This window comes from Citrus sinensis, chromosome 4 (assembly GCF_022201045.2).
Source record: "Citrus sinensis cultivar Valencia sweet orange chromosome 4, DVS_A1.0, whole genome shotgun sequence".
In the NCBI taxonomy this organism is placed as follows: domain Eukaryota; kingdom Viridiplantae; phylum Streptophyta; class Magnoliopsida; order Sapindales; family Rutaceae; genus Citrus; species Citrus sinensis.
In genome coordinates, this window is record NC_068559.1 from 10,745,615 (window position 1) to 10,772,385 (window position 26,771).

At 32.0% G+C, this 26,771-nt stretch overlaps 1 protein-coding gene and 1 pseudogene across 1 annotated transcript; one reads left to right on the forward strand and one right to left on the reverse strand.

Moving 5' to 3' along the window:
• The first annotated feature begins 3,275 nt into the window (after positions 1-3,275).
• LOC107177910 (uncharacterized) lies at positions 3,276-5,931 on the forward strand. The gene is made up of 2 exons (XM_015532453.3): positions 3,276-3,686; positions 5,376-5,931. The coding sequence occupies exons 1-2, from the start codon at positions 3,354-3,356 to the stop codon at positions 5,856-5,858; spliced, it is 816 nt and encodes a 271-aa protein (XP_015387939.1). The 5' UTR covers positions 3,276-3,353; the 3' UTR covers positions 5,859-5,931.
• Positions 5,932-9,917: 3,986 nt separating this feature from the next.
• On the reverse strand, positions 9,918-15,766 carry LOC102618834 (sucrose-phosphatase 2-like; annotated as a pseudogene).
• Between the last annotated feature and the right edge of the window lie 11,005 nt (positions 15,767-26,771).

The following is a 26,771-nucleotide window of genomic DNA, read 5'->3' on the forward strand; positions in this document are numbered from 1 at the left end:
CAAAATTGTATCACAAACTTGTCATTATTTTTTGATAGCCAAATAATTTATCACCAGTCTATCATAGATGTTTGATAGATAAAATTTGTATCACAAGTATGTCGTAAATGCATGATAGAAAAAAAATCTATCATCTGTTTATCGTTGTAGCTCTCCAGATAAAAAATTGTCACACAGAGGACTGTCATAGTAGATCCTTTTTCTTGTAGTGTCTTGAGTTTGGATTTTGTCTTGATGGTAGGAAAGAATTTATAAGCCTTTAAACTTTTGATTTTGATTGTCATTTTTATGTGATTGATTGAATGATTTTGTATGTCTTGTATTTATAAAATTGTGAAAAGTATGATCATGTATTGATTTATGTGTGTTTGAGTGGAAGTAGTGCTGTTATGTTATCCTGGAAACTGTGAACAGTATAAATTGAACTTCATATGACTGTTATTTTCATCTCGTTTCATGCATAAAACTTTATAGATTATTAAATTAGACATCTTTATCTTTCTATCTATATGTTTATTGTTCAAAAACGCATTTTATATAAATTGTTTTGAATATTCAAAGTTGGAACACTGATGCTGGAAAATTTTGATTTTCAGCGGTAATTCTCAATTCTCTAATTTATTTCATAACTCAAAAGACTTCTGAAAATTCTGGGAATTTTTATTACTGCACACATATATGTCTAGTTTCTGTATTTTTAATTTCATAATTGTTGGCTTTATATAAAAATCACTAAAAAGCATAGAGTTGGGCTGCTGCAATCCTAGAAACTATTTTCCAGAATTTCGAGGGCTGATATTAAAGCGAGTTTGGGTTACTTTTTCATCACTAAATTCCTTATAAATTTTTAATTCTGATTCCTTCTTGTCTCCTCTGATCGTCAAAGTTTGAATCACTATTTTTGAATATGTATAACTAAAGTTATGAATTTTCGAATCAGCAGTCCTCTATATGTATCGTCGCTGGACAATTTTGATGTTTTTGGTGAAAATCAATTTTCACAAATGATTATTAACTCTAATTAATATTGTTAAATTTTGTATTGAATGCCAACATGTTGACAGTAGCTTTTTTTTTTTTTTTTATATTTGTGATTTTCTGACATGTTGATAGTTTGATATAAATAAGCTCCTGTATGATGGTCTAGTATAGTTAATGAATTGATGTGCTTAAGTAAGAGTACATGGTTTAAGGATTTTTGGGTTTTCCTATCTGGGTAAGAATTGAATAAGATATTGATAAAAATTTTGTCTTGATAATTATAGGCCAAAAGTGAGCTCATGTGATTAAGGTTATTGTGGATTACATTAGATCGAGGTAAGAGAATTCATGCATGATGTTTATTATAAATATATATGTAATTATTTATGAATAGAACAATGTCGTTCAAATAGATTGGTAAGTTATGGTTTTGAAGTTAGTTTAAAACGTTTTCTTAAATTTGTTTTAAAAAAAGGAACTTTAAAATACTTGTTTTTCTATAAAATGTTTTCCTTAAAATTATTTGAAAAGGTTTGCCAATTCAATGTCTTATAAGCATTTTATCGAAATATTACTGAATGATTGATATTGAAAAATTAGAAACTGCCTTAAGATTTTGGCTCATTATCCATAGTTACCGTTATTGATATTATTGAAAATTAGCTGTATTGTGCGCACCTATTGATGATTATTGCGGGATAAAGTACCTTGATTGAACTATTGGTTGGGTCACTGGGAGTACAGGTGATATATATTGATATATATTGAACTATTGACCAGGTTATCGGGGATACATGTGATACTATGTGGCATGAGCAAATCGAATGAAAGAAATGTTTTATTAATAAAAGATTCTTATATGATTATTTATCAATTTATAGAAGTTGATTTTTAATTTGGGGTTAATGTAAACTATAACCGTATTGATTTCTAATTTAGAATCAATAAAAATTGTAAATTGTAGCCGTATTGACTTCTAATTTAGAATCGATATAAATTGTACTTGCATAGTTGCATTTGATCTATAATCAGGGACTAATGTAAAATATATTCGTTAGCTGAATTAATGATTTTTAATGGATACGTTGTGTGGTGCAAGTGGCTATATCTTTTTACTCTTACAATATTGTAATTTTATTGGCAGCATCATGAAATTTTCCATGAAGTAAACAAAACTTTTTAATTAAAGATTTTTTTCTTGTTGACTTAGAATGATTATTGCTAAAAGGGTTGGGAAAAATCGGGTCCGAATAGGACATTTTGGATTGAATTTGGACGTATTCGGATGAATCTTGCAATACAAAATTGAAATCATACAAATTAAAAGAAGATGGTAGGCGCCAGGCAGTAATGGCAAGCCAGCAAAATGAAAAAGAAATCGGAGAATGCGAGTGTCCTTTTTCATTTTAGCATCAATTATTTTGTTAAGATTTTATAAATAATAATTGCAGCATCACAATCACACAATCACACAATCGAATAATAATAATAATAATAATAATAATAATCACAAGTCGATAATATCAATTAGTTCCATCGGAACCCCTTGCAATTATCAATAAATACAGCTGCTGGGGCATCGACAAGGCCCTCAATTCTTTCTAATTTCTATTATGATTTGGGAATCTAAGGCTGTCTTTTTTATTTTTATATTTAATTTTTTTCCTTCTTTTTAATTTGTAAAATTCCTGTCCGACGTGATTTGGATCCAAACCCGATCCAGACACAATCGGATGGATTTCATCCGATCTGCAGCATCTCCAGTCCTTAATCTCACCCGATAGCGAGCGGCAATTAAATTAAATGAAGATAATTCAAATGATTTGCACTAGTCTAAAATCACTATATTTTTTTGGTTAATGTCACCGTGTTTATTCTTTTATTATATGAGACTCAGACAAAAGACCTAACTAAGTTGCCCACAAATTGGTAGAGTTAGGTTTTATTTTTGAAATTTCAGCATGTTGACTATTCAATATTTAACAAAGTTAAAAAAAATGATATAATTTGTGAACAATAGGTGGAGCACTTAACCATTAGTTTTAGGCGTTTTTCAACATCGAGAATTTTTTAGTGGACAGACCAGAATTTTTCCTAGTTATAAATTAAACCGATAATGGTGGGTTTATTTTATTAAGTAAACCACAAAGTCAAATCATGACATGACCTAATACAGCCGGCCACTTGCTACGTATTAAATATTTCAATAAATCCAAGATGGAAATATTTATTCAATTCATATTTTTATTATCAGTACTGTTTTCAATGCCTCAGCTTTCTCTATAAATCTCATATTCCCCCTCACTCTTAATTATCGTCTTACATTTGCTCGTTACAAAATAAATCAACCAAAAAAAAAAAAAAAAGAAGCCATGTTTTTCGCTTCAATATTTTTCCCACCACCTGTTTCATTGTCCTTAAATATTATCAGTGTGGGAATGGTTGTATTTGCAGCATCCTTGGGCTATTCAGAAATTAAGGGAAAGCACATGAAATATTCAAAGTTTTGGAACTTCAACTCTAGATCTATAAAATCTGCAAAGAAGAAGGAGATTAATATTTCTAGCAAAATAGGCATGCTTTTATTTTATACACCATCGTTTTTCGCAGGTCTTGCTTCATTATGGCTTTGTCCTTTCGAGGGTTTCAGATTTCGGTTGCTTACTTCGGCTCTAACTTTTCATTTCTTCAAAAGGATCTTTGAGGTAAACACATATACATACATATATACCAGTTTCTAATAATGATTCTTAAATTTTATTAAAGTGCGGGATAGATTTTTATAACTTTATAAATGAGTTTTTAAATATTATAACACATTTAATTACAGCGTGGGAACCTTTACATCTTTCTATATATAGAGGTAAGTTATCGAATTAATAAGATCCAGGAATCCCTCCAACAAACATGGTACTATATCTTTTTTATACAACTGCGACATGCTACCTAAAATCCGAGCTTTCTTTTCTTTTTCTTTTTTTTTTCCCTTAAAACTTAAATTTTAGTACTTGTTCATGTTATTAATAATTAGTTAACTTTAAAATAGTTTTTTACTTTTGTTGATGCGTCTCTTTCTAAATCCTTAAGAATGAATCAATTTCATTTATTTTTATCGTCATTTCTTGAATTTGACTTTTAAGCTTTTTCAATTGGTACTATTGAAAAAGAGACCCTAAGAGTGTGACCGAATAATTTTCATATATTTTTATGGTTGGCCGCTTAGATTTTTAAATTTTAAGTAGATAAATGATTAAAAATTAAATTTAGATTTTACCCGTTCTTTATCTTTTAAAAAGAATTAAGAAAAAGAAATAATTGAAAAGGCAGTTAATTAATTTGAACTATATAACATAACTTCGAAAGCAATGTGGACGTTTAGCACCATTGCATGTTTTTCCTTGTTGAAGGAAAATTAAAACTATTGGTCTAAAATAGAAAGGATCCCTCTAAGTTACATGCATGTACCTTACAACCCTCTCACATGAATAGTGAGTGGACCCACATCATTCACTATTCATGTGAGAGGGTTGTAAGGTACATGCATGTAACTTAGCATTAGCCAAATAGAAAACTAAAACTCTGATTTCCTAGATGCTAGATCCCCCCCCCCCCCCCCCAAAAAAAATATCCCTAACATAAAATTACACCATTTTATGGGATATACCAAAACATTTTTTATTACATTTTTTTAAAATAAAAAAAATTTACTTTTCTGTAAGCATTGCATGGCAGATAATTAAAATTTCTTCCAGCACTGTGGCTGGTGTTTGAATTCCAATTATATATATATATGTGTGTGTGTGTGAAACTAGTAAATTTTACGATTGCATTAACTGGTAATCCAAAAAGGAAAAAAAAAATCTACTCCCAGCCTACTTGTAAAATATATTATATGTATTTTGAGAGTAATAATTCGAGTTCTCTCACGTAGACTCATACTTTCCTAATTATAAATTGGATGTGAGTAGACATCTCCCCGATTAATCTAAGCTCTGCTTTTTAGACTTGATCTAAAGTGCTTCTAATTGATGCCTAATTATAAATATTTGTAGTTGTCTGATCGTAACAATATATATGTGCATGTCTGTTTGTGTGTGTCTATATATATATATATATATATATATGCACACCGTCGCACATTATGGTTCGCAATGGCATGCATAAGTTAAGGACTATGTGTTTATGTACATATATTTATGATAGGTTAGAAGAGTAGTTGGTTGGTTATGATAGGTCAAAACTTTTATGTTAGCTTGAAATTTTTTGTTAATGATGTGTTTCAAAACTTGGACACAATAAACGTTTGAAGATGAATTAGTTTTGTAAAATTTTGAAAATACATCAATAACAAGCTGATGAGAAGTAACAGTTTTTCTACCATTAACCTTTTGCAGGTGCTGTTCATTCACAAGTACAGCGGTGGGATGGTTCTTGACTCAGCGATTGTTGTCAGTTTAGGTTATGTCATTACCACAACAACAATGATTTATATTCAACGCCTATCTCAAAGAGAAGAATTAATACTTGATCAACCAACTATCGATTTGAAATTTGTTGGGATAATTTTATTTTGTTTGGGCATAAGTGGCAATTTCTACCACCATTACCTCCTCTCAAGAATGAGAAGAAATGGTGAAAAAGAGTACAGGATTCCAACCGGTGGTTTATTTGATAAAGTTGTTTGCCCACACTACCTATTTGAGCTGATAGAGTTTTGGGGCATCTTTTTCATTTCTCAAACTCTCTATGCATTTTGTAATGCTTTGGGAGTAACTTTTTACTTGATGGGAAGGAGTTATATCACTCGAACTTGGTACCTTTCCAAGTTTGAGCACTTCCCCAAACATGTCAAGGCTCTCTTTCCATATATTTTCTAGTAACTTTTATTTTTCTAATTTAATTAGTTAGCAATTGTAGTACTTTATTGAGCAGTTCAGTGACTTAAGTCCCTTTTGGTATTGACCTTAGATTGTTGTAACTTAAAAATTACATTACTAAAGTATTTGATAAACATTACCTGTTGTGACTTGAAAACTAAGTTAATTTGATCCTCTATTTGTATAATGAAAAGCTTATAACATTTTTATTATTTTTGTCAAAACTATTATTTTAAAATCTTATTTTCTACACACTTTTAACTTTTATTTCATAATTAAAGTTTTTTTCCCCTCACAGTAACTGTAGCTTAAAAACTATATTGTACTTAATATCAAATAGAGATAGGGATAGCAAAAATATCTGGATCCAATCCGAATCCATAAAGATTTGGAAGATCTGGATCCTAAAACTTTGAATCCATCAGGATCCAAATCCGAATCTGGATGCAAATGATTCGGAAAATTGGATATCCAGATCCGTATATTTTTAGTTTAATTATTTATTAAATTAAAATTAAATGAAAAAAAATGTATAAGTTAAATGAAAAAACATAATAGGATTAATTAAAAACTTATAGAAGTTAGATTAAATTAAGAAATATATTGGGATCTTGCATTATTTTATGTGGATTTGTGGTGTTTTGATAATTTTATTTGTGAATTTGTGGTGGTCTTATACTTCCACTTATGTTATTCTTGATGTTTGATTTATATTGTGCTATTTTTTTTTTTTTGACTTCATAGCGTCGTATGTTATTTTAGATATTGAATTGTTGATTGTTGAATTATAATTGGATTTTATTTAACGTTATTAGGTAAATCGTTGAATCTTAAATTATATTTTAAATTATGTAATTTTAATTTTATGCGGATCTAGATATCGGGAATATTTCTTGCAATCCGTGCAGATATTACCCGCATCTGTATTCGTATAAACATATGCGGATCCAGATGCAGATTCAAAAATAAAAATACTAATTTAGATCCGGATCCAGATTTTGCTGTCCTTAAAGAGAGCCTTTTTTTTTTTGCTTTTTTAAAAATGTAAAGGGGTGTGCTGAGCCCAAATAAATTTTATTTGCCCACGAATCGAACCGCAGTGGCCAGCGACTCATAATTTACTGGTTACCAACCGTTGCATGCCCTTCGGGGCTCCCTAAATAAGGCCTTAATTCTATTCCATAATGAATTATAATAACGAAACAAAAAAAAAGAAAAAAATGCAACACTACTTATCTTCAAAGATTGGCCGTAGATAGAGATGGTCAATGGGCCGGCCACCAAAGCAAGGCCTATGCGTGCTCTTGTCCGTGTTATGCCGTGTTCACAATTTGTTTCGTGCCGTGTCTAAATTGTTTTACTTAGTCCCGGTCCGGCACACGTGTCGTGCCCATTCGTGTCGTACCCACACGTGTCGTGCCATGGGTTGTGTCGTGCCGTGCCTAAAAAAAAAAAAACCCACTAAACTTTTAAATTTTTAAAAGCGCATACAAAACTGTTGGTATATTTTTTTCAAGTTTATGTATATATATTTTAGGTCTATGTCTTTATTCAAATTTAATAGAATCAAAAATTGAAAACTCAAGTCCATATTCAATAATAATAAACTAATAATAGTAAGAAAATATAATATTAATTTCTAAGTCTAACCTTATAGTAGTAGAATTTTTTTAATACTTAATAATAATAATAATAAATAAATAAATAAATAAATAATTTTTCTTAAGGGTTAACTTAATTGTTAACTTAAAGTTATATAGAGTCATATAACATAGTTCACAATAATATTAATGCATATTTATAAATCATGATATTTATAATTTTATTCATTAAAATCATGATATCAATTATTTATTTAATAAATTATAAATATAAATCAATTATAGTATTTTTTAAACTAAAAATTAAATGAATTTAAAAAATTCAACTTCAGGTTATTTGTAAAATCATAAAATTTTAAGTTTATTTTCATTAAAAAATAAAACGTGTTTATTACAAGCTTTTTCATCGTGTCATACTTTTAAAGCCCATGTGCCTAAACTTATAAGTCCGGCACATAGTTGATTCGATATCAATTAGATTCGGGAGAAAGAGCCGCCAAGTCGTCACCAATATTATCTAATCCCGGCGTGCCCCACCAAAATGTGTCTGTGTCGTGCTGTGCTGCACAGACACGTGTCGTGCCTTGTGTCGTCCGGCGCATTGGCCCATCTCTAGCCGTAGAGGAAATAGATCACCGGAATTGAAAGGTAAAGGAATGAATGAAATCCAACCAGTAAACTAAACCGAGCTAATTTTTATGAACTTATTCGTAAATTAGATGAATGACTAAACATATAGTATACATTAAACCGAAGCATTATAGTATTTAAATAAGCGAACAAAAACATATAAATTCTTTTGCGGGCAACTATCTAAAGGATAAGGTTTCGTTCCTGCAAGTGTAAATATACTGCAGATAGAGAATAATTTAACATACGCTCACAATCGGTAAAAACTCCTTTAGTTCCTATAAGATTAGTACCTATTTAGTCTCTATATGTTTGAAAATATGTCAAAACATTCTTACTGTTAAATTATTGACACCTATGCCGTTACTTTTTTTTTTAACTTAATTTTATAATACTACCCTCTTACAATAATTTTTCTTTCTTTTGGACATAAAGTAAAAAAAATAAATTACCAATTTAATCTCAAAAACAAAATAAGAAATTAATATACTAACTCCGCAGAGTGTTCCACAAAAGTTAATATTTTTTTTAGGGTTAAATTAGTAATTTAATTTTTTTATTAATGTCCAAGAAAAAGAGAAACATTATTGTAAGAGGATAATATTACAAAAGTAAGTTATAAGAAACAAAAGGTAATGACAAGGGTGTTAATAATTTAACGTGATGAATGTTTTGAGGTATTTTTAAAAATATAAAGACTAAACGAACACTAACCTCAAGATATAGGAATTGAATGAGCTTTTAACCCCCTTACAACTGTTCAAGCATTTGTTTCATTATTCAATGTTGAAAGTATATATGTATTTTTTAAAAAAATGAAAGAGAATGGTTAAGAATCATATCCGTAGCTACTGTTGTTTTACCAATCTGTCTAACCCCAATAATTAATTTTCCTAACCTTATCCTATAGATATCATCAAATCCATGACAATAAGTTAAGTTCTGTTTGAAGAGGCTTATCTCTGGAACATCTCGAAATAATACTGAGAGTGGGGAATTCAAATAATCTAAATTCAGAAGATGAAATTTCACGTCAAGTATCAATAGGTTTAGTCAGGGCATTTATAACACGACCTTAATAAACCTCATTTACTGGTATCTGAACAATTTTTCTAGTTGCTTTTTTCAGAGCTTCCCTCTTATATATACGATAATTGCATTGCACTACTTGAAACAAGTAAACTTTCACTCGTTAATTATATTACAAGTAAATAGAAGATAATAAACTACGAAAAAATAGAAAAGCAGCATAATAAACATATATGGGTTAAAAAATTACCAACAATATTAATTAAAAAAAAAACCAAATGAAGTAACTTGTCATGTTGCTAACTTGTGTCGAAAGAAGAAGCAAGAAGCTTTCTGAAGTTTTAGTGGCAATGAGTCTGTCGTCTTTTGGTTACAAATAAAAAAGAGTTAAGAAGTTGGGATGTAATTTCCATTTGATTTTTGAAGTTAGAGCAATAGGGAATAAGGTTGAAATAATAAAAAAGCACTCTGTTAAAAACTATGGTTGAAGGTTTCAATTTTCTTAATATCCCATAAATCCATAATAAAACAATATATACTGGGAAGAGTCCAATTTCCTTTAATTTATATCTATATACACTAGCAACAGCTGGAAACATTGCAGTTAAGAGTTGAAGGTATTTTATTTTAATTTTTTTTTCACCGGGGGCTTAAAGTGTAAGTGAATGCACTTTGTTGTTTTAATATGGTTACAGATATTGTTTCCTTGTCAATCGTTCCCGAATCTTCCAAAACTGAAAGGAAGATTTGCATATGGAACTATGAAAGATAAGAGGCTATAAACTGATGGGAGGGGTAATTAAACAATTGTGAAATACCTTGCAACCAAAAAGTGATTACGTATTACATCTTTTGTGAAAGTTGAACGGAATGCTTTCTTCAGAACATTTGATATCACGCAATACAATAGCAATCTTACACTCTGAACGTTATGCGATGCAATCTGCATCATAAACAAAATCAAGTAGCCAATGCCTCCCCCAACCAATAGTGTAATTTGATGATGAAAATTGAAAATAGTATCTTCACTTGATCTCCAGGGCAGGGACATCTGGTATGCCTATCAGAGTGAAACCTCACAGGTCCACAATGTAACCCTTCCCTTCGAAAATAAGATGATCACATAATCATCACAAACAAGGAAGAATGAAAAAAAAAATCGAGTTTATGATAATACCTTTTGGTGGTACTTAAATTTGATGACCTAATCAAATTTGTTTTTCTAACCCCCATGATTCGACTACTACTTGATGATGCAAAATTGCAAATGTCCATTAACTAGTTTCTTACCAGCAGCTTTGGCAATGTTCGGCCTTAAATTCCCACTAAGATAGAATATAAGCTCATAGTGGGGATCATTCCTGCTGGAACACTTACTGTGATTTTTTAATGCTTATGCAGTCATGCAGAGTGTTTGATGAATTTGATCTTTGATATGAATGCCCAGCAAAGAGAAAGAAGAGGAAAGTAATAAATGATGAATGCTATTTAGAATTTGTACACATTTTTTGGATATTAAATGCTTACCTATTGTGTAAACTAGAGAATCCATATTGATTTGGATTCTGAACCCTCCAACCAAGTCTGATGCACGTGCATCCATTTGTACTCATCTGAGGCCATGTTCTGCTCAAACCGACAAGAAAACACTGGTAACTGAATTCCTGCTTAAGATGTTTCTCATAATATCATTAAGTGGTAAACCATGAGAAAATGGTCTAATTTAGACATACTTGCGAACTCATTAAAACTGTCGTCAAACAGCATTGCCGCTCCTCTCCTATAGGAATAGATCATCAATGAAGATAAAAGAAACTCCAACAAAATTAACATGCCATTTACATTACAAGACCCACACAATCTATTCATGAAGGGGCATGAAAGATGATCTGATAACCTAACACCAAAGAAGTACCATTTCATACAGAAATCTCTCCAATATTCAAAGAGAGGGAAACTGAAAATAATGACATGAAAAGTGGCAAACTGAAAATAAGGCTGAGCATATATGATAGTTCCACAAACTAAATAAAAAATTTCTAATAAAACAATCATGGGTTCTCAATCTCATCTGGAACAACTTTCATTATCCCCATTCAATCTCAATGCAGTAGGAGAGTGAAAAAGTGAAGGAAACTGTCGGATAATATCATGTAAAAAATAAGCCAATCAGCCCTCCAAAATTGGAAAATGCTGACATCATTGGATTTCATGAATAGTTGAACTCTAGAACAAGCTTACCAATTAGCAGCACTTACCAATTGGCAGCAAACTATCAGGAGTCTCAAACAAAGTACCAGTAAATCTAAACGACTGCACAATGACAATACATCAAGAATATGGTATAACAATTGCTTATGAAAGCTTTTTGATGCTACAAACTGCTCATGCTTTGGGCAAGCTGGAAATTTGTACGTTTATAATTCTTTGTAGTTTTTGGTCATTTTACAGTGGTGCTTTTGAATTGTATATTACCTGCTTCTTGAATTACAAAGTAGCCGTTGGTTCTACAGCTTTTCTTAAAATTTTCTTGGATTTAGATGGCCAATACCAACAATAGAGATTAATAAATTAATGTGCACTCCCAAGCAATGCATAAGTTCTATATATATATATATATATATTTTGAGACACAGAAGGAATTTTAGCCAATTTACAATTTGGAATAATCATCTGGGTTGGTATTGCTGATCAAGAAGTTTTTGATTGACACCTAATTGCATAACTAACCATCACAATCTCATTCTCTATTTCTCCAATGACTGGATGAAAGATAGCCGCTTGTACAATTAATTATCAACTAGTTTTCAAAATATAATAATAATAAATGAAAAACTCTACCATACTGCAGCAGACATGAAAAAGTTCACAGAGTTACAACTGCCACTTGCAATTATTGTTATACGGATAACTGCCACATTATGACTGAGCCGGTGGGAAAATTTTTTCTTAATTCAATAATAAATTTGCCAAGGTTAAATTGCTTTCTCCATTTTATCACAAATAGCTCCCAGAAAGCTGAAGCTAAGACTAGCTTCCAGTGGCACAAACCAGAAGTTCTACGATTTTTGGTCTACACCAGCTTGGTCAAGTCAAAAAATTGACTATGGTCATATAGCATCCAGAATTTTGGTTATATTGATGCCAAAGTAGATTTCGGTTTTGTTGTCTGTGGAATTAACTAAGCAGAACAGACCTAGGCAGTGTCCAAAATCCACTCACAGTTATATGTAAAGGGCTACACTCTAGAAGTTAGAAGACTATAAAGATTACAGAAGCACAAGCTATAACAAGTAAAAATGTCAAGAAAATTAATTGAAATTAAAAATCCTCACCAGATGACTCCCACTTATCAAACTTCACAAGCCATGCATCTAAGCCAATTTGCGCTGAGGAAACTCGATCCACCCATACCCGATACTGCTTTCCTTGTTTATCGCCATACAAATTTTCCATCAAATCTGAGCATTGATGCATTGATTGCTCGGTTCCAGAGGGATGAACAATAATTCCCAATGAATACTGTGGGTAAACACAATAAGTCTTTTATCAACATTCTTGTGTTTTTGAAGTTTTTAAATATTTATAAACCACATTTTCAAAATAAATAAATATTCTATCTAGAACATAGCTGTACATAATTACAGATGGTGGTAAGAGCATGAGAATAGTACACAAGTGTCCGTTCAAGGACAATTATTGGGCATGTTATCTAGTATCAGATACATTGTTGGAACATTCAAACTGCTTGGACTGTGACAACCAAGAATTGAATAAAATATGAATTGGACGAATCATTCATTATCGAATATAAATTCCAAAACATTTGTTTTTCACTCAAGTGAATCAGTACTATATCTCATGACTTAATTCCACTCACGTTTTGACATTTCATTATTCACTTTAGCAATTGACCTTCTGTATAAAGGACCAAGATATAAAAAATGGATCTCTGCAGGTAAATATTTATTCCAGTATGGTAATGCTCAAATTTATTCCAGATAAAATTCATTCAATTTTTCCCCGCTGGGGGGGGGGGGGGGAACCAAAATTTTTACAAGAAAAATCAGAAAAAGAAACTTACAAAGACTGATCTTAAGCTTTGCATATAGTGCTCAGATTTCTCAACTTCTGCACGCCGCCATCTCTCATAAAACAAATAAAGCTTCACAACTTCATGACCAGGACTGAAATGCCCACTTTGCATTTTTGAAAGTCTCTAATATCTCTTGGAGAGACATTTGGACCAAGGCCGAATTTACCAATGGCTTGCATGATCCTGGCAGCACATCTCTCAGTTGCATGAATTATTTTAGGATTGTCCTTTGCATTTTCTGCATGCCACTGCAACAATTCTTCTTGTGAATTGCTCACCTATCCAAGATAAGAATGTCCAAAGATAAGAATGATGCAAAACAACAATAATATGCCAACAAATATAAACATCTATGAAATACAAACCATCACACCATATATGTCAGGAACGCTGAATAATTCGGCATCATTTCCAGAGTCACCACAAACAAGAGTATTAACCGGTACTTTGCCATCAATTTTGAATTTTTTAAGCACATATGCAAGAGCCTGTCCTTTTCCAGCACCTTTTGGTAATACATCCAAAGCCATGCCACTACTAAAAATCAATTTTACATCTAACTGGCCAAGAACATATTAAGATCAAAAGGATATTCGCATAATAAGAGTGTTGAGGCGCAACAGCTATAAATGCCAAAAAAAAAAAAAAAAAAAAAAAAAAAAAGAGACATTCTTTAACATGTTTCAGCATGCCTATAATACTTTGCTTAAGGTTGCCAGTTGCTCCCCACGAAGACAAGCATCAGCAATTCAAACTTACCCCACGTTCCTCCAAGCGTTCTGACAGAGCTTTCATTATTGCAAAGGCCTTAAACTTTTCCACAAAGAAGCTAATTTTGTGAGGTCGTTGCTCAGTTTCTGACTGCAGTGTCCCATACGAGTCAAATAACAAAATCCAATACATAGGTCACCAGTTTAGTTGATTGATAAATCATATTCTTTCACCATATTATAAGCACATAACACAACTGTAAAATGTTAGGAATGCAGCCTATTTCTGAAACTGTTAAGCAAATGATTGCGCTAAAATTTCAGCGAACAAAACATAATAACAAGTAATTTCGCAGTATTAATGGTCCAAAGACAAGACTTCTTGCTCCATCAATACCATCCATTTAGAGAAAAATAAACATACCTGAAAAGCAAGTTCAGGAAACTTGGCGGTTTCCTCCAAGACTATGCCTCTATCCCATTTATGATTTAGATAATTCTCCCAGCCATCATCGTGTACCATTGATTCGCCATATACAATCTCAGTTCCCACCGACATAATTGTTATATCTGGAGTCAACAAGGGCTTTTCTTTCCTTAACTGCTTGTAAATTGTAGGTGACCTTCCAGTTGAGAATACTAGCAAAGAATCTTGACGATAATGGGCTTCCCACAGCGCATTAAACCTTAAAAGAGAAAGGTTCTCTCCATCATCATGATCTACCTGCAACCAAAATAAATTCAAGTATTACAATAAAAAGTAGTTAAAATTCAGATCAAGTAATCAGTCGAGTCTACCAACAAGTGGTGAAGACCAAATATGTTACCATTGTAAGGTCAAGGTCTGAGACTATCATGAGACGAGCAGAACCATCAAGACGATCCATAGTTGTTGAAACTGAAAAACAGTGCAAACTCAAGTTTGTGTTTTGGATTTAGGTGTTGAAATCCACCGCTGGTTATGATACCGGATTAGTTTCCAGTAAAAGTGAGAATCAATTCTTGTAAAATTATGCAAAACCCTTCAGCTGTAAAATTATGTAAAATTACACATAATTGTGTAAAATTGTGCTTAAATTTTCCTAAGCATTTCTAATTTGTATAGAAAACACTTTAGCTGCAATTCTTGTAAAAATCTGCAGAAGCATAACAATTACTTAGATACCCAAAACAATAGCAACTAAGTAAGCCTGTAACCATAAGTAGGTGATTAGACAGTGTCATCAATTAGCCAGCTCCAATGTTATTGCTCAAACAATTAATACAATTGCACTAAACAAAAACATATAAAGCTCAACAATGACAATCAATAATCAAAAGTAATAATAAAATTGCAGAATCAGAAAAAAAAATAATGATAATGATGATGATAATAATAATAATAATAATTTGTAAATCTAATTAATACCTGCGCTTTTTTAAGAGAACCAAACGGAGCAAGAGAAACAGAGCAACATATACAGATTGTCTGCGTAGAGTTTATGCAGTTAAGAAGACAAGATTCCAACAAAAACAAACAAACAGAATATTATTAATTATTTATTCTTCTCTTTTACTTTCTATCTATAACGAAAAAATAGAGTTAAATTTATCGACAAAATAGAGTTAAATTTATAAAATTAAAATATATACGATTACATTGTTGATGCCGAGAAAACCTCAACAACTGAATTTATTTTTTGGGAAAGCAGCACGTACTGATTCTATTTTGCTGAGTCGACTTCAAATTTACTGATTCGAACTCAAATTCCTTCACCTGTGTATCACAGAAAACGTAAGGACTCGTTAGCAGAGGTGCCGGTGTAGATCTTCCCACGCCTAAGTCTGATGTTTGTATACAAGAAAACATACCGAGAAACCAGATATAAACGAAAGTTCTTTTGAATAGCAATATCATAAAGTGTAGTGATAATATTATTTCTTTCAAGCTATGGGACCGCTAAGGGTTGTGCCACACGGACACCCTCTCCTATGATGAAGAATTGTGCAAACCTCAGATTTAATCACTCTTAATCATCAGGCTACCTAAATTTGATTAGGCCAGTCCTACATTTTATGTGAACAAACATTCATAATAAGTCCAGAAAAAAGAAATAGATTGGTCATTAACTATAGGAAGCTGAATAAAAACCTTTAAGATATTAGGTATCTAATTCCTAGTCAAACTCATTTTTAAAAAAAGAATAGCAAATGCAAAAGTATATTGTAAGTTCGATATGAAATTAAGATTTTGACATATGAGGATAGGTATAGGTTTTGTGGTACCACATGGACATTATGAATGAAATATCATGACATTTGTATTAAAAAATGCCCTATCGAAATTTCAGCACGTGATGGATAAGTATATCAGCCCATATCAAAATTTTGCCTAGTGTATATTGACGATGTCCTAATCTTTAATAATAGCGAAAAAGAACATTTGAACATCTTTTGAAGTTCAAAGATTTGACACATAAACATGGCTTGGTATTATCTGAGTAGATGAAGATTGGACTTAAAGAAATTGATTTTTTAGGACTCCATATCAAAGATAGGCATATCATTCCTCAGCCACACAATATAGAAAAAAAAATCTCAATTTCCTGATGAGTTGTCAAGTAACAAGCAGATTTAATAATTTTTGGGAATCATCAAATATGCAGCAGATCGTATCCTGAATCTTACAAAGCTAACAAATCATATTTCAAAGCATCTAAAAAAATAGATCCTTGCCATGGTCAGTAGAAGCGACAAAAATCTTAAAAGAATTAAAGTTGAAATATCAATTGCTTCCACTTAATAAAAGATATCTCATCATTCAAATAGATGCTAGTGACAATTATTGGGGTGCTATACTGATTGAAGAATGCGAGGAAAACAAGAGAATTCTTTTTATATAAATCAGGGCGATTGAATAAAGCTCAGCACCACTACCTATCATCAAAAAAGAAGGTTCTTGCAGTGATCAAAGGAATTAAAAAGTTCTAATTCTTCCTCTCTCTCACGCCATTTGTAATTGAAATAGATTATAAATATCTTTAAGGATTAGTCAGAAGAAAAGAAGGAGAAATCTCATATCCATAGCTAGCAAGGTGGTCTAAATCCCTTTCAAAATTTAGATTTGAAGTCAGGCATGTCAAAGGAGAATCCTACACAGTTTCAGATTTCCTTTCTAAGCTAATTGATGCAAACCCCATAGTAAAACTCTAAGACCCACACTTAATTTAAAGTTTCAATTGTTCAAGAAAGTTCTAAATGGGTTAAAACCCAACAAAAACATTGACCCAATGTTTAAGAAAATATAAATTAAGGCTCTGTTTACTTTCTGGAGTAGGAGTGAGAAGTGTGGATTCTTCCCACTCTAGTATTTACTTTAACAAATTGGAGAAGGATTGGAAATCCCACTCCGTGGGCCCCACCCATTTTTGGAGTGGGAATCTACTCCCACCTCTCCATTTTCTACCATTTTTTTAATTAAATTAAATTTAATTTGATTTAATATTTAATAAAATAAATATTATTATATTTATTTAAATAATATTATTATTATTTAACTAAATAATAATTTGCATTGATTATAAGTTAAAATTACTTAAAAATAAATTATTATATGCTATCTTTATTTAATAATATAATATTATTATATTTATTTTAAAAATAATAGTACTTTATTTATTTAATATTAATAATTAATAATAATAAATAGTTTATTCTAAGAAAATATTAATTTTGTACTAAATAATATTATATTAATAAATAATAAATTTAATATAATTATATTAAATAAAATAATATTTCATTTTATATTTACCCTTCTTTTTATTAAATTTACTATAATAATATTTAATAAATATTTAAATAATATTATTATATTTAACTAAATAATAATTGGGTTTGATTCTAAGTTTAATTTACTTAAACATAATATTATTATATTAATAGAGAATTAATAATATTATTATATACCATCTTTATTTGAAAAAATAATAGTATTATATTTATTTAATGTTAATAATTAATACTAATAAATAGTTTATTCTAAGAAAATATTAATTTCATACTATGTTAATAGTAAAAATATTTCATTTATATTGCCCTTATCAACAATTTATAATTTATAATTAAAATTAAAATTAATAAAAATTGTGATGTTCATAATTAAGAATATTAATAATTATTATAAATTTACAAATACAATAAAATAAATGTTTATTCATTATATATTTTTATTAACTTTGTAATTTAAAACTATAATTCTTTAAATAAGGATAAATTTTGTAATTTGAAACTATTTACTCTCAATCCAAGATAAAGTAAATACATAAATTGGATTCTGATCTCTATTCCATGCTTCCATTCCAATGCAAGTAAACAATTTACTCCTACTCTCACTCCACACTCTTAATCCTAGGATTCTCACTCCAATCCAAAAAGTAAACACTACCTAAAGGTATAAAGAATGATATTGATGCCACACTCGAGATATAGATGAGAAGTGAATGATAAGTCTAGTTAGAAACACCACAAGAATGTAAATTCTTGATAAGTTCTCCAATTCTTTTGAGAACCAAAGAAAGAATGATATTTCAATTTCAAATAACATTAATCTCCAAAATTATCTTTTATATAGCAAGGTTGTTAAGTTTAAATAGGCTAATAGAAATCTAAGACCTAAAAATACATTTGGAATCATTGGAAAAACCCTCCGAGCATAGGTTTGTCAAATGATGCTTTAAAAGTATTCATCAACCCACTATTATTAATGCTAATTATTGACAAATTTAATGCCAACCTACCATAACTAATGTTAGTCATTGATAAACTTACTGCTAGCCTACCACAATTAATGTTATCCCACCATCATTAGTGATAAACTTACCAAATATATTGACAAACTAGAAACGTTACAAATAAATGAAGTTGAATAAACAAAGGGATGGTTGGAACTCCCAAGCCTAAACATGCTATACTAAATTAGTCATAATGTCTTCTACACAACTCTAAATCCATATTTGTAAATTGCATTGGATAATCATCTCTCCAAATGGTATGTAGTTGCCCATTAATTCTAACTCAATCAATACTAGTTTTGTTCTGAATTTGCCCCTTTTACATTTGAACCAATTTTTGTATTTGGCTGTCCACTATCTAGAATAATGCCCACAATGTCTTGTCTTCTCTCCAAGCCTAATTCATCATGTGTTTGCATATTGAATTGAATTTTCAGTTCACATTTTCTCAATTAATCCATTTAAAGTAGCTTGCATCTTTTCGTCTCTAACTCTTATAATTGGGCCTCCGTGAATGTGTAAAGAATCAGTTGAAACTTTAATGGTATTCCCTTAAAGGTTATCATTACCAATTACAGCATTCTTAGTGGCTTCAAGTAGAACGCTTCTTAAAGGATTGTACATGGAGAGACTCCGTTTTATCTACAACCTTCAAGGGTTTATCTCAACACTCCCCGCATACATCAAAGAGCTAACCTTTGAAAAGGTTGTTGATTATCATGAATATCTAGAAAGCTCCGAGGACACAATTTGGCACTTATGGATGCTCCAACAAGTGCTTGAGTTCAAGCCAATCATCAGAGGAAATGGAAATCCTTGACTTTTTGAACCATTCCCTAAAAAGGACTCGATTAACGAAACAATATTCATAGTAAACTTGGTATCCCATAATATCATTGATGAAGACAACAATTGGGGACATTTTGTGATGTGTTAATCCTCTCCGTTAGCAAATTATGCTTTTTGGCTATGTATTAAAGCCCTATCTCATTCACAAAAGCCGAAGATATGCTAAAGGAATATGATTTTATAGACTTTTACCCCAATATTTGAAGACATCCTCACACTCAAATTGATCAATGAATTCCATCTGACTCACAATTCTATTGTTATAGTACAATTGATAGATATATTGTGACATGATCACTATGAATTATAAATGTGAGGACTATATAATGATTGGCTCTAAGAGCATAGACGGGCAGAAGAGATAACACTACCATAGGAACCTCCGGGACTACTGCAATGGGAAGAAAAATAGTTGCAAAATGGCTACTAAGGAAAAGAATGGCCTCATGAAGACCTCAACCTTCACAAATGATACCTCCACCAAAACCTATAAACGAAGATGCGATATTTGCGCAGAAATTAGAAGATTGGGAGGAGAAATAGGTACACAATAGAAATTTTGTATGGAATGACGAAGAGAGTAGCATAGACTAGTGGAAACAGTAGTGGTTCGGTAGATCCAAAAGTGCCCCATGAATCCTCTATTTTCCAACCAGTAACTTTTGTTGGCCATGATTGTGTTGCTGATACTTTATAGCTTTTTAAAAATGCCTTAGAATTATTTCTTGAAGAAATTTTTTTCCCAAACATGTGCTTGTTCGGAAGGCTTGTCATTTTTCCAAGACATCTAGTTAGGTTCTTAGGGAGTATTTGAGAGGCCATGATAGTTCCAATTAAAAACTTTTTAAATGTTGCATACACTACTAGAAAAATGGTCTTTACTGACACTTGGTTTGTGACACTTTATTACAAAGTATCAGTATTTGTATACATATGGGCCATTTTCCGTGTTTAACACATATGTATCACAAATTAATGATACTATGGTGTCTGTAATTGTGACATCAGAAATCGCTGACACTAAAGTATTAGTAATAAAAATAAAATAATTCTAATCACGTAACAGATGGAATTCGAACCTGGGACCTCGAACATCGGAACATTTAAGTTTAAGAAAAAGACCATGGGTCTTTTTCTTGGTGACACTAAGGTATCAGTAAAAGAAAATAAAATATAAATTTCGTTCCAAACTGATTTTCGAACCCAGGACTTTCCAAAGCCAAAGCATTTAAGTTTAAAATTGGAACCGTTCTGACTTTTTGTTAGTTATGCAACTGAATTAGTAGAATATTATAATTTTAATATGAAGCACTTGAAATGTATTGAGCGCGGCTCACTAAAAGTTTTAGCGGGTTTTGGCTGAAAATTTATTAGTAAATAATATATTTTCAGTTAAAATCGGTATCGTTTCACTTAGGAAAATAAAGATAAGTAAAACGCATCGTTTTATACAACCCTAAGACCAAAATCGAAGCTAATTTTTTTTTAAGTCATTCACTCATCAGTCTTTCACCACTCGGTTCTCCTTCTCTGTCAAAGCTAAGTAAACCAAACCCTAAAATCATATCCCTCACTGTAATCAAACTTCACGTCGATCCCAACCAAGCTCGAAGCAGAGGAATTCATTTCTATCACGATTCGGTTCTCTCTGTCTCTCTCTCTTCACTGCGATAAATTCATTTATGAAGGTGCCATTTATTCATTTTTATTTATTTTTAATTATTATTTTTCCAATTTACAGTGCCTATTTTCCTCATGCATGTTGTTTTGTTGCAGTTTAACTGTAGAATGAGTTTTAAAATTCTTAGTTTTTTTTTTGTAATCTTGATTGTTTATAATTTGGGACCTGGGAAAACCTAACAGAGAGGTAAAGGTAACTGAAGTTGAATTATTGTACTAGAGTCTTTAACTAAGAGTAGTTTTATAAGTGCCTGATTCAAATCAGTTTTCTTTCGTCTCTTTCTTTAGTTGCCTTGTCACTGGACTTTGAATTTCATGTACACTTTAACTGGAATTGATGGATACAATGTCAATGTAGATTTGGGTTTTTCTTATTTTCCCCATTTCTCGAAATTGCATTTTAAATTTTGCATGATGCTTTTAATTTTGGGCCTAACTTGTTCCATTTAATTAGCGCTAGATAAAGATACATATTAACAAAGGGTCAATTCATCAATCCTTTCCCTGTAATGCACTTGCTAGACTTAGTATAAATGCAATATCTCACATGCAAACCCTTCAACAACAACAAGTATTGTCCTTAATCTTTTTTTATGTGATTTCCCTTGTACAGCTCTCTGACATAGTAATTAACAATCTGTCACTTTTGAAGAATCACAAAAGTTTACGGTGTAACAGCTGTCTTCATTTGGTAATTCTTTTAAATCACTCACTTACTTTCAATTTATATTATCGTTGTGTTCTAAGTTTTACTTGTACTGAGATGTTTTAAATATTGACATGTATAGTTTTACTTTCGTTTTTGTTGCATAGACTGTTTTGGAATAACATTTTTTATTCTAATATATACTTTTGTTTGTTCTAATATGAAAAAGAAATTTTGAAAAATGTGGATGTGGCATGGTTTGTTGGCTTGCTAAATGTGTACATGTAAGTTAGATTTGCTGGCTTGGTGAATGTGTACATGTATGCTCTGTTGCTTGTTGAATGTGTACATGTATGCTCTGTTGCATTGCTGAATACTTAGATATATGCTCTGTTGGGTTGCTGAATGCTTACATATATGCTCTGTTGGGTTGCTGAATGCGTACATATATTTAAGTGACTCTAAACAAATAGAATTTAGATTTATTTTGCAATTTGTATTTTTTAATTTAAACCTAAAGTTTGGAGTTATTTGTGCAATTTAAGTAAACTTATTAAACTAACAACATCTAACAAATGAACAGGTAACAATACAAGTTATGGACAAAACTTGGATATTCTGTGATAGATTGTCTGATGAGTATAGTGATGGGGTTGATGATTTCTTGGAGTTTGCCATTCTTAATTCTGAAAATAGAATGTCAATTAGATGTCCTTGTACTACTTGTTGTAATATGGAGTTTTTGAGTCCTCAACGAGTGAGGCTACATCTATTTAAAAAAGGTTTTCTAGAAAATTATTTAGTTTGGAATTGGCATGGTGAGGTGGACCGGAAACCTACCTCTGTAAAATGCCAAGACTAGCCACAAAATCAACGTTTTAGATGTCCGGATTATAGTTATGTAGATAACATGGTTCATGATGCTTTTGAGCATTGTGATAAAGATCCTAGTTCTTTTAAGAATGTGCTTGAAGATGCTGAAAAGCCCCTATATCCGGGTTCAAAGCATTCAAAGTTATCGAGTCTAATGAAACTGTACAATATAAAAGGACTTATGGCTGGTCTGATAGTGGGTTTTCAGTTTTATTGGAAGTGCTTAATGAGATATTGCCAAATGATAATAGTTTGCCTAAGTCCATGTATGAGGCCAGAAAAATAATGAAGCTATTAGGCTTAGATTATGAGAAAATACATGCATGTCGAAATGATTGCATTCTTTATAGGAATGAGTTCGAGAATCTTAGTGAATGCCCAAGGTGTGGAGCATTTAGGTGGCAAATAAGAAAAGATGGATAAAAAAAAATTAGAAAGGGGGTCCCTAAAAAGGTGTTATGGTATTTTCCTATAATTCCTAAGTTGAAAAGAATGTTTCAATCACCACAAACTGCTGAGAACTTAACATGGCATGAAAATAAAAGAATTAGAGATGGCAAGCTTCGCCACCCAGCAGATTCAACAGCTTGGCAGTTAATTGACAAGAAATGGCCTGATTTTGCCCAAGAGCCGAGAAATCTTCGATTCGCTTTATCATCTTATGGGATTAACCCACATAGCACACTTAGCACTACTTATAGTTGTTGGCCTGTTACATTGATAACATATAACATTCCTCCGTGGCTGTGTATGAAAAGAAAATTGATGATGTTGTCTCTACTGATATCTGGTCCTAAACAACCTGGAAATGACATAGATGTATACCTAGCACCATTGATTGAGGACTTAAAAACCCTATGGGATGTAGGCGTCGATGTGTTTGATGGTTATAGGAAACAAACTTTTAATTTACGAGCTGTGTTGATGTGGACAATTAGTGATTTTCCAGCTTATGGAAACTTGTCTGGGTGTACTGTTAAGGGGTATTATGGTTGTCCAGTTTGTGGGATAAACACATGTGCATGTTGGCTACTGCATAGTCGGAAAATGTCATATATGGGTCATAGGCTGTTTATTGAAAATTCTCCTAAGCCTTTGTCTGGTACAAATATCTTAAACTTGGTGGCTGACATTGACACCAAGTTTGGGAAAAAGGTCCAAAAAAAGCGTAAACGGGGTGAGGTTGAGGGTCACAATAAGGGTAATGGTGAGGGTAAAAGTAAGGGTAAATGTGAGGGTGAGGGTGATGTTGAGGGTGAGGGTGAGGGTGAGTGTGAGGGAGATAGTGAGATTGAAGGTGAGGGTGAGGGTAAAGGGGATGTAGCTCAGTTGCTGTACAAAAAGAGATCAATCTTCTTTGATTTAGAATATTGGGAACATTTGTTAGTTCGCCATCAACTAGATGTGATGCATATTGAGAAAAATGTATGCGAGAGCATCTATGGCACATTACTCCATCAACCGGGGAAAACAAAAGATGGAATTAATGCTAGAAAAGATCTTACACATCCAGACCTTAAAGAAAAAATTAACAAAGCATTGATTGTATTAGCTCCTGATGAACAAAACAAAGTCCTGCCCCCTGCCCCGTACACTTTAAGTAAGAAGGAAAAAAAATGTTTTGTGAAACCTTGCAAAGTGTTAAAGTTCCTGATGGCTATTGTTCTAATTTTAGAAATATTGTTTCAATGGATGATTGTCGTCTTCACGGGCTTAAGTCTCATGATTGTCATACCTTGATGCAACAACTACTACCATTAGCAATTCGAAATTGTTTACCTCAAAATGTCAGATCTGTCATAATCAGGTTGTGCCTTTTCTTTAATTCTTTGTGTTCTAAGGTAGTAGAGCCCAATTCTCTAGACCAATTGCAAAAAGAACTTACAATCACCTTATACAATTTAGAACAATTTTTCCTACCTGCCTTCTTCGATATAATGGTCCATTTAACAGTCCATCTAGTTGAAGAAGTTAGATTATGTGGCCCGGTTTACCTTCGATGGATGTATCCATTTGAGAGAGAAATGAAACCTATAAAGGGCTATGTACGCAACCGATACCGTCCTGAAGGTTGCATTGCAGAGTGCTATATTGCTGAGGAAGCACTTGAATTTTGTGCTGAATACCTTTCAAATTGTAATTCAATCGGACTACCTACTGGTTGTCTAATTGATTTTACAGTCGAAAGGCCACTCGGAGGTGCAAATATTAAGGTGGTTGATGGCCCTACATTGGCGCAAGCGTACCAATGTGTTCTGGTGAACACCCCCGAGATTCAACCATACATAGAGTATGTGACTGAAAATTTGAACCTCTTTTTCGTTAATTTTTTTTCAATTTTAATAATTCTGTTGGTATAATTTTAGGGAGCATTTGGCCTTATTGCAATCAACACACCCTCGTCAATTAAAAAAGCCTTTATGGTTGCCAACCGAGCACTCCCATACGTTTGCTGATTGGCTGAAACAAAAGGTTAGATTAACTTCATTAGATCTAATAAAAGTATCCAAGTAAAAGCGCACAAACTTTTCTCTTTCAACTAATAATTGTGATTTTATTAATTGAACAATAGGTAACAACTGATAAAGCAAATAATGTAGTGGTTGACGAAAAAGTATGGTGGCTGGCAAACAAACCCCGCTCAAGCGTGGTTACATATGATGGCTACTGTATTAATGGTTTTAATTTTGCTACAAGAGATCGGGACAACAACTGCATAACACAAAACAGTGGCGTTTATGTAGTTGCTAACACTTTACAGATTTCAAGTTCGAAAGACAAAAATCCTCATTATGCGGATATGCCTTTTTATAGGGTTGTCAGTGAAATTTGGCAGCTTGATTATCTAGGGGTTAAGAACGTACTTTTCAAGTGCGATTGGGTAGATGATAGAGGGGTTAATGTTGATGAGTTAGGGTTCACTGTAGTCAATTTAGATCGAATAGGCTACAAATCTGACTGTTTCATTCTAGCTCGTCATGCAAAGCAAGTGTTTTATGTGAAAGATCAGTTAGATAATAGTAAATCAGTTGTTTGTTCAGTGAGCTCAAAATGTAATTATTCAAATGAGGACTTGTGTGATGGCATCGATGAGTATGCACCATTATCCAACAATTTTCCAGAATGTAAGTTAGGTTTGGGTGATGAGGAGTTTGTGTCAGAGTAGTTGTTGATGTTTTTCTTGTAAATATTGGTGCGGAAAATGAATAATCCAACTACTATGCCTTATTACCACTACTTCCCTTAAGTCACCAACAAATTTGTTTTTTATTATTTTATTAGTATATTAGGATATTAGATTGGTATGTGGTGCACTCATCCACTTTGATGTATTTACAGGTTTGTTGGAGACATGGCAGAAAAAAAGGAGCCAACATTTGATCCAGATCTAGAAGGCAGACCAAGACGAAACCTTACAAAGAAGAAAGACCTGCAGAAAGGAGCTAGTGAGTATGAAGGCATTAGAAAAGAGGACTGGAAGAGCTTTGTTGATAAGATTTTATCTGAAGCCTTTCAGGTATGTTTAAAATTATGTTAGTTAGATAATATTATTGAGTTCATGTAACCATTTTAATCAATATCCGCTTTGTGTAGGACAAAAGTAAGGCAGCAAAGGAAAAAAGAGCAAAGAATATGTACAATCATTACTTGGGCAGCACAGGATATGCTGGGTTATTGCATAAAAGAGTAAGTATAATAACCACTCTATACAAACTTATGACATTTTCAATACAAATAATAGGATGATTCATACCAGTTTTCAATTCAATTTTTGTTGAATTATTACAGCAGTTGGACCTCGGAGTTACTGAGCGCGAGATTGACCGCAGTGAAGCCTGGTTATTGGCTCATAGGAGAAAAGATGGAACTTATACACCTGAAGTGCAGCAAGTGGCTGAGAGAATTGTAAGTTTCCACCACTACTGTCATTATTTAACTTATTTGTTTTTTATTCCTAATTTTGATCAAATTATTTTTGTATTTATTTTGTAGAGTGAGCTAAGAAGTCAAGTTGAGCAGAGAACGT

What these genes read in the sequence shown, in the direction of transcription:
- LOC107177910 (XM_015532453.3), top strand. Translation starts at nt 3,354, where the DNA reads ATGTTTTTCGCTTCAATATTTTTCCCACCACCTGTTTCATTGTCCTTA. An exon ending in TCTTCAAAAGGATCTTTGAG is followed by an intron (nt 3,687 to 5,375) that starts GTAAACACATAT and finishes AACCTTTTGCAG; the next exon opens with GTGCTGTTCATTCACAAGTA.